Below are 9,503 nucleotides of genomic sequence, written 5' to 3'. Positions count from 1 at the left end.
GACTAATATATGAATGTGGATATTGGTATTGATAAAATAATAGTAAATCCTATTATACTCAACGTGGTCTACATTATTCAGGTCAATATCTGTTTTTCTTAAGCATGGAATTCACACATTCTCATGTTGGTTATATTTTTACAGTTTCATTCCCTCTGAAAAATTCCACGTGAAATGCTCTGTAAAATCTGATTGCACTTGATATGCAATGAAAAAAATGATTAATTGTTTTCAGTTCTACAAGAGAGAAGTAAGAGGGGACAGCATGCAGCCCTGTCTTGTGTCCCTCCAAGGAGAGACATAGTCAGAGGACAATTTATTTGTACAAACAGAGTCCATGGGTAAGGAATCTGTTCAAAAATTTTGCAAATATTACAAAAATGCAGTTCATCAGACCATAGAAAGTATGATCAGTCTGATACAGCTCATGGTTGTAAGTGTATAACAAGCTTTAAAACCCAATATCCCACCAAAAATGTTCACATATTTACTAAAAAGAAACATTTTTGATCAACTGCAATTAACAAATATAATATAAATACAAATAAGTGGTGCAACATTTGTCAAAACATCGTACATGACAAGACATTGTGTTATTTTTGGTGACACCATATTGCAGCTTAGCAGTTTTTGTTATATATGTACCATTTATCATGATATTTAACATTGCTTCTGACTCCCTACCAGGTCCCAGCATGCACAAGTTGGTGAAGTTGGTCCAATCATAAATAGAAACATGGCAAAATATATTCCGGGATTTGTATAAGACTTTGATTGCTGTTGATTATGGAATCTCACAAGAATTTCGAATATACTTGTTTTACTGCTTTTAAAAATAAACAGCTCTTTTCTGTTGATTTCCACTTCAGTAAAAGAGAGAAACAAGCTGATAAAGGTTGGATTATCCTTACTTTGCATCCTAACTCATCTCTTGGGTACTTGTTTAACTTTTGATCAACTGTTTAAACATGGCCAAAATATTAATCACAGGAAAGGCTTATTAATATCATTTCCATTACTGTATCTAAACACCACAAACACTGAATGTTCACTTCACCCACTTGCATCATTTTGGCAAATGGAACCACCTTTTGCCACTTAGAATTGGCATCAGCAATGTTCATTAGCCTGCAAAAAATAGCATGCACATGAGCCCTTTATTGATTACTAATTGGATTAATTTAGTAAAGGGAAATTAGTACACTGTAAACACTGGCTCTCCAGGAAGATGTAGAGTAGGATCAGTACCACTATGGATGAGGACAGAGGTGAGACAGAACCACAGCCACTTCATTGGAGACTACAATGTCATTAGGGTGGACAGCAAAGGTGTTGGCGGCCACTGACATGTCCCAGGCATCTACCAGCCCCACCTTCAGGTCCCCGAACACCTTCCTCTGAGCCAGGTTCTGCATGTGGCCATACCAGTCACTCAATATCAAAATCACTGAATCAAGTTCCCTGTTGTTCTCCAGCTTGATGAAGACCTGGGTTTGAGGACTGCGGGCCTGCAGTCGTAAGATCGCTCGACGGATATTGAGGAGCCTGTGGATGAAGAACTCCAGGGGGAAGGCCCGGAAGTGCTGTCCTATTCCAATGACCACTATATCCTGCCCGTCCCCACCAAGATCTAAGGTGTCCAAACTTCTAGAAATATAGACACATTTGTTTACTTGGTTGCTGTGATGAGTGATCCAGGGATGCCCATGATTTTTCCACTGAACAGTGATGTATCTATAGGCATCAAAAGCCAGCTCAGATGAAAAAGAATCAACTGGCTTTATATACGTTAGACCTGAGAAAATACAGCAATAGTTAGAATGAAGGAAAGGATAAAAGAGGAAGATGAATAAAGAGGAAAATGGATACATAGCATTTTTCAGGAACTGCCATGCTCAGATAAAATCATGCCTATTTACCTATTTTAACTTCAAAGGTTGTCATAGGGATCACACAATGATTTAACATTTTCATTTGATCATTGTTCCTTTGTTATTTTAATGTTTATTTCTCTCAGGTACAGTTTTCAGGAGACATGGACCTTTTATTTGTTTCTGAAAATTAGTGCTGGATGACTTGTACTTTCATCAGACTATGAGTGCAGCTGTGACATTAGCATGCACATTATTCCATGTGTATTGCTAGTTTGGATAATGTGAACCTCGTTGTCTCCACCGGACAAGCTAGCTAGCACTTTTTCGTTATTGCTTTAACTGTGTTGCTTTTAACACTATGTGGCTACGCACTGCATATAATAACATATTTAGTATTGTTCATTATTTGTTAGGCTACAGATCAGGTGTTTTTGCCTTCCTTAATCTGCCCAGGGTGCATTTCCCTGCTAATTAGTGAGTTTTGTTGCCCCATCTTAACTGGACGCTTATCCTCTCATTATCTGAGCAAAGAACTTACTGAATGTGCCTGCGCTGAAGTGGCAGCGGCAGCCTTGTCCTATGAAGGCCGCGTCCCAATAGTGCTAATTTGTGTCCTTGTGTGTGACTCCTGGAGTTGCCCTGGATGTCAACAATGTAAATGTGTTGTTAAATGTTCATGTTGTACAGTGCCTTGAATAAGAGTGTCTACTAAGCAACAAAATGTAAATGTAATGTTATTGGCTATTGGTTATTGTAATTGTGATTGGCTGTATGTGATTTTTATTCAATGTGAGTGATTAGCTATGCATGGTTGTGATTGGCTGTAATCCTAAATAATATCACCCTCATCGCCTCCTAGTTCTTTAAAAGTTAAAACAATTAAACTCCTATTTCTTTACAGTTTTTGTTTTCATCAATTGTACAGTACTATTACCTTTAAGCTTTCTTTCCAAATACTCTATCCACTGACGCACAGTGGAGTCACCCTTGAGATGGAGTCTCTTTCCCTTCAGACAGCTGTTAATTTGATCTTCACTGAGGAAGGAACCTGTCTGACAGAAGGAGGACGTCCACTTGTTGCCAAAGAAATAGCCACTAGGAAAAGGAGACTTCATGCCTGCCACACACTTTTCAGTTGGTCTCTGGGCTGTGCCTGAAAGAGAGTGAGAGTGAACTCATGTAAGAGTGACCACAGCTTCATTTCACTGTTTGCTGCTCTTTGCATTCAACGGCCTCATTTACGGTTTTAGAATTATCCGTTTTCATCAAGTAGGCCTGTAAAATCCTCTTATATGCACACAAACCACAACTGTTTTCATACTAGCCTCACAGTGCACCAGTAAGCAAATATATGGAGGATAAGTGCATCAGCCTGACACTGTCCAAGCAACTCATAGGCACCTGTGCACCTTGCAGCGTGCTGAGAACAGTAAAACAAGGCAACACTTGCTGACATATCCACCCTGACATGGCTGGGCTCCAACCCAGGCTGTAGATCTCAGCATGCAAGAGGACAAGTGACCAACTTGGCCAACTGAGCCACTTGGGAACCCCAGTCACAGGAATCTGAAGCGACCGAGGATATTTTAGCAATGAATGCCACCAGGTGTGCAATAATGCGTCAAGGACTACTTTGCTATTAAGCAATTGTGTTCTTTAACCCAGTGTATACTTTCATTTTGCACTACCTATTTATTACCTTTTACCTATTTTGTTGTGTATTGTACATCGTGTGAGCTACTGGACACCTGAATTTCCCTAAGGGGATGAATAAAGTGTCTATCTATCTATCTATCTATCTATCTATTTATCTAGATTTCAGAATGCAGAGGATCCCATTGCCATTCATAAAGCACCATAACACCACATTATATACCTGATTTTTCAGTTTTTAATATTTGATTGATAGCTGAAAACAGAACTGGGAGAAAATAAATTAGAAAGCAGTGGGAAAATGGACCATACCAGAACAAATGATGACTTGTACAATGGTGAAGTTATTTTGTATTTGTACTCCAATGCTTTCCCTTCAAAAGAGAGTGATAAGAAATATAATTAGAGGATTATAAAACACAAGTCTTGAAGCTTTGTAAATGATTGCAGTGTGTGTAGCTGCTGTGTTACCAGGACAGTAGCAGCAGTGTAAATGATTAAACTGACGGTTGCTGGGGTGTTACCGAGCAAGTAGCCGAGTCTCCTCCTTTGTGAGAGAAGGCTGTGGGGTGTTGTGGGAAGCCATTGTTCTCAAGAAGCTGCAGGGCAGGGTTGGGGGTTTTACGCAAGCAAAATATTCCCCTTCCTCCTCATCTTTGTATTCACAGAGAGCACTGCTTTTGTTCAGTCGGAGGCCACATGTAGCTTTCTCTGTCGTGCCTCCATTGACAAAAGTTCCGGTGTACTCAATCTTATTGTAGTTCTGCTTCCCGGTTCTCCAGAGGACTTGGATTGCCTCAGAGGGGTGGATCAGCAGCACAGAGACCTGCACCTCCCCAGGCCAGAACAAGGTGAAATGCACACGGTAGGAGCCATTGTGGAAGTCAGTGACATCTCCTGATGCAGACGCCTGAAGTTTGGGAGAGTGGATCCGGGCCAGAATGAAGTCTCCTCCATAGGCCTTTGGTTGTCCCCTATAGTCTCTCATCTCCACCAGCACATTCAGTGTGTCTCCCACACAGAACTGGGCCCTGGGGTGCTCCAGTCTGGCCACACTGTGTCGGGCACTGGAAGAGCTCTGGAAAGAGGTGAAGTTGGTGGCTGTTGGGAAATTCCTCCACAGGGATGACATTACATCATCCACTGTCATCTCTTTGTGTGGAGTAACAACTGGCTCCTGTGAGAAAAAAAGTGTTATCTGTTACCATGTGTTTAGCTTTTGTAATCAGTAGGAATGTGTTTTGTGTGGAGAATATATATGAATGTTTCTCCCTCCCTCTCTTTCTAATGTTACATCATCCATAATAATACAAGGTAATCATGCCCTACTTATGTGCAGAAGCCCCATGTTTTACGGTTCAAAATGTATTTTTTTCCTTTTCTTATGGAATTGTTTAACAATTTTTATGCATTCATACCAGGGAATACACACACACACACACATACACACAACAAGAAGTCTTCGTAGTGGACATTTCATGTCAGGTGATTAATATATTGTTATTATTATTATTATTATTATTATTATTATTATTATTAACATATTAGTAAAGTAAGTAAAATTAGCCAGCTAGTTATGTAAAATAAACTACACCATGCTTCTTTAACTAGTTAGGTAGTTAATCCCCCTCCTTAAGCAATGTTGACAAGTTGAAAAATAAATGTTAGCTACCAATGCAGAAAAGTTGGCAAGCTACCTTTACATTTACAGAGCAATACTGAAATATGAATGTGAGATAGGAGAGAGTGGTTGGTTGTTCTGTGACATTCACTGGCATCACAAATGACCTTTACTGTTGAATATTAAAAGAAAAATTGGATATCTGTATTGGCAAACCCCTCACTCAACCCCCTTACTCATGGTTAGACTGAAAATGCCCCCTGAGCTTAATGAAAGTGAATAGTTATTACCATTATTGATGTCCTTATAAACATTTTGGAAAAATAGAGGTAAAAAAAAATGATGAAACAGAGAGAAATGAAGGTATATATCTTCAATGAATACTTGCATCCCCATTTCACACAAATGGGTTCATCTGTTGACAGATGGTCTGGCTTAGCGCTCTGTAAAACAAGTAAATAAACAGGCTAATAAATAAACTTATTCATGAATATAATTATTGCTTATACTCAGCTGCTTCTGCAAAATAGGGCCATTTTTGGCCTGATGTTATCTTAGCTGATGTTATATTTGAATATATTTGTAGTCATGCTGGTTTGCATGTATTATTGTAGTGTTTGTAGTTTCAGAACTATAATTCAAAGTTATTCTGGCTTAACTGAATAGTATCAGAATTTATTTGAGGAATTACATTTCTAATTTATTAAAATTGCAAACATGTTTTGGATTGAACAATTGAGGATATAGTGACTGTGAATGTCCGCAGACTACAGTCCCACAATATCACGTTTGCAAAATTTATCAAACACGTTTTATATTTAAATGTGTCTTAAACATTTGACCTTCCCACTGAAACTTTTAAAAATCATAATACTTACCGTGGTAAAATATAAACCTTGCCCATCACATTTTTGACATTGTGCAGTATCTATCCATTCAGTATCCTTAGTCGTGTGGCACTCTAGTGATCATATGTTCATCAGAAGGCAGCATTAGCTATTGTAATATTTGACGTGATAAGTGAACTATGTTGCTAAGCCTTTGCAGCATCAAGAATACATCTATGATTCAAACAAGATCTGAGCTTAATAAATCACAGCTCAAGCTCAACAGCTTGGAGGCAATTGTTATAAAAAATTCCAAACCCTTCTTCTTGGCCTTTCTGATACTTGCGTAGCATTAAGCATTAAGAGATGCGTTAGTGAAAGTAACAAAGCATGCAGCTAATATTTTTGGTGTTTTCTGCTTTGAGCTTGCCACCTTTAAATCATAAAAAATACACAATTACCATGACTGCTGTCCACTGAAGAACAAAAAGTGGCCAGAGACTACTGAAATTTTCTTAAGATGAACTTGTCCCCATCTCATACACCAAACTTTTGCAGCCAGGTCTTGTGATGTGTTCTGTAAAACAAGTGAAAAAGAGAAAGGTAATTAATTATTACAACAACAGCAAAATGTAAACCAGCAGTTCTGTAAATTTGGGCCTATCCAGTAGGTTGTATGGGCTTGTAGTGTGGGCGGCAGTGTAGCATAGTGGTTAAGGAGCAAGACTCGTAACCGAAAGCTTGCCGGTTTGGTCCCCGCTGGGATGCTGCTGCTGTACCCTTGGGCAAGGTACTTAACCCACAATTGCCTCAGTAAATATCCAGCTGTATAAATGGATAACATTGTAAAGAACTGTAATCTAAATATGTCGCTTTGGATAAAAGCGTCTGCTAAATGAATAAATGTAATTGCACTATATACAGTGTCAATGTTCTTGTTTCACAGCATTTCACAAACCACATTCTATAAAATTCACTAAACATACCAGAGAAATGAAACTTGATGTATTTAAACTCCGACTGGTTATTATGGAGTTAGATCCATGTCACTGGAGAATTGAATTTGAATTTGAATGAAAGCTATTTTAATGTCTTCATTGCATCCAATCTCTCAATGCATTTACTTCCATAAATTCAAATTCAAAACATGAAAATTCAGATTTTAAAAATGCAAGTGACATAGTGGGTAGGCAGGAAAAGTACCCAGCATTTAGCCCTTAACCAGAGCAACTTACAACAGTGCATACAAGTCAGGGTAAGAGCAGAGAGAATATCAAATCATCAGTGTAGCAACAGCTAGTAGGAACCAGTACATAACACACATAGCATTTTACTGAGTGCAATAGTAAGTAAAAGAGGAAGTTTGAGGATGTAGTCCTTTTACTTAGCAAATATATTTGAGGATATAAAATGAATGATCACATTGAACACTTAGGTGAACCAAGATGCAGTTTGAACAGATGAGTTTTCAGTCAGTGGTGGAAGATGGACTTGGTTTTCCTGTCTGAAAAGTATGAAAAGTATGAAGACAGAGCGGGCATTGCCTGAGATGTCTAATTCTCACAGGGTTGCTCAAAGGACCTGATAGTCAACTATAGCAAAATTATTCTTAATAAAATGATAAAATAACCCCCTTAGCATTATTCTCTGCAGGCCTGCAACAAAATTGAAGCATGGTAAAGATATTGTATTTAATGACATTGCTTCACTTAAAAAAGCCATTCGTGACCAAAACACATGATGATGGTCATGCGGCAGCCTGTGAAATGACAAAGAAGTCTGAGCACGACCCATGGTTAGTAAATCTCTCCTAAATATTTGATCATTTCAAATTTTTGCTCCCTGGTAGCCTCTGGACTAAAATCACATTTTTTTGGTACAACATCTAAAACGCCATCATAATGTTATTTGTTCTCAAAATACTATATTCATTATTTAAAAAGATGAAATAAAAAATAGGTGATCAAGTAATTGCTTACACATCTTTTGGAAAGAGATGTGAAGGTTTGACTGAATACACAATTTATTTTATATTTTAAAAAAATCTAATGAATCCTCTTTTTCAAAATAGTAACTCACCTCAGACGATTTCCAAGCTGCACTGTAAACATCCAAGAACACTGAAAACTTAATGTTTTAAAACTTTAACGTGTTAAGTGCTTTAACGTGTTTTAAAGCTTTAACGTGTTAAGTGCTTATTCCCTAGAGTAGAATGGTTGTGCTAAGGAGGGACAAACATGAAGATCCCCATCCTTCAGCGGTCATATCCCTTGTGGCAATTCAGTTTGCTGCTTCACTACAGTTAAACATTGACTGATGAACACGTCACTAGTGTTAAAAAACCAGTTTCACCTGTTTTGAATGTGACAAATACTCTGAGAACTTTGGCCATGTGCAATAACATGCAAGAATTTATGGGGCAAGGAACTGAAAGAGATCCCAGATTTAGATATTCATTTCTGCCTCCACAAAGCTTGTGTAAAAAGCAATGTATCTAGAATGGTATGTTACAGCTGAGTACAAGCACCCCATTACATTTTAGGCTACATGGTTCAAGTGGCAGTTAAGTCAGTAGAAAACAATACTTCTTTGAAATTTCATCTCTAAGATGTTCTGTATGACAGAGTTTCTTGCCTAGACAATGTTTGAATTAGTTTTTTTTTTATTCTAAGGTTGTATGACAAACCCTCTTGGCTATTCTTGTTTCAATGTCAAAATAAGAGAAACAACACAGCCTCAAAAGTGATGTGTGTATGAGACAACTCAAGCACTCAAATATGCAGTATTTCAGGCAGTGGAACTCTTGTCATATGCCACACTGATTTAAAGTAGGTGAAAGAAATATGAGCCACAAAGGCCTCTGTGCTCACAAAGCATACTGTGTCAGTGTAGATAGGGCGCTTTGAGTGTATTTTTTACCATTAAACTCCATGGTGGTACACTTTTGCAAGGCAGTGTTCCGTCAAATTCAAACACATTGTAAATTTTATATAAAAAGTTGTATCATTTAATTTGTGTGCTCAGGTCTACGCCGGCTGAAAAGGAATCAGTTTTACTATATTATATTGTGTCATCAAAGTTGGTAAGTGTTGAGACCCTGTACCACAAAAGGTATCAAAAACATTAAGTAGGTGTCACACAATGTGTGTGGTCAGGTCTACACAACCTGAAAATCATACAGATATACTGTGGAAATACTTAATATTAGAAACTAATATTTTGTAAACATCAAATGCCTCTAAAGTACACAAATGAGCACCTTTAAGATCCTGTAACTTAAACATTGAAAAGATTTATGCAAAGCAACACTTGGATTAGATCAGATTTAAGTCTATGTGTTTTGAAGATCATACAGTTTTACAGTAGAAACATTTAGTAATGGTCATCAAAGTTGTTATTTATTAAAAAGCAACTTGGTTTCATAAGTAAGTAATAATAAGTAAAGTCAAATGGCGACGGTTGTTCATTATCAAAAAACTTGCCTATAGGTGTGCACAACATGGCATTAGATGCATTAACAAACCTATT

The 9,503-nt window shown here is 37.7% G+C and overlaps 1 protein-coding gene across 2 annotated transcripts; it reads right to left on the bottom strand.

Moving 5' to 3' along the window:
• Positions 1-557: 557 nt before the first annotated feature.
• On the bottom strand, positions 558-8,232 carry LOC118778191 (NXPE family member 2-like). Of its 2 annotated transcripts, XM_036529598.1 has the most exons (7): positions 8,055-8,232; positions 6,437-6,552; positions 5,439-5,591; positions 4,052-4,704; positions 3,840-3,901; positions 2,809-3,027; positions 558-1,795 (listed from the first exon to the last, which is right to left on the bottom strand). In XM_036529598.1, exons 2-7 carry the CDS (start codon positions 6,437-6,439, stop codon positions 1,251-1,253), a joined length of 1,635 nt encoding a protein of 544 aa, XP_036385491.1. In that variant the 5' UTR covers positions 6,440-6,552; positions 8,055-8,232; the 3' UTR covers positions 558-1,250. The 2 variants fall into 2 exon arrangements, with proteins under 2 accessions (XP_036385491.1, XP_036385492.1); XM_036529599.1 differs by lacking the exons at positions 5,439-5,591; positions 6,437-6,552; positions 8,055-8,232 and having other exon boundaries at positions 4,052-5,001.
• Positions 8,233-9,503: the final 1,271 nt, after the last annotated feature.

This window comes from Megalops cyprinoides, chromosome 5 (assembly GCF_013368585.1).
Source record: "Megalops cyprinoides isolate fMegCyp1 chromosome 5, fMegCyp1.pri, whole genome shotgun sequence".
Lineage (NCBI taxonomy): Eukaryota > Metazoa > Chordata > Actinopteri > Elopiformes > Megalopidae > Megalops > Megalops cyprinoides.
The sequence above is the reverse complement of the archived record's forward strand: the minus strand, read 5'-3'. Positions and strand labels throughout refer to the sequence as shown.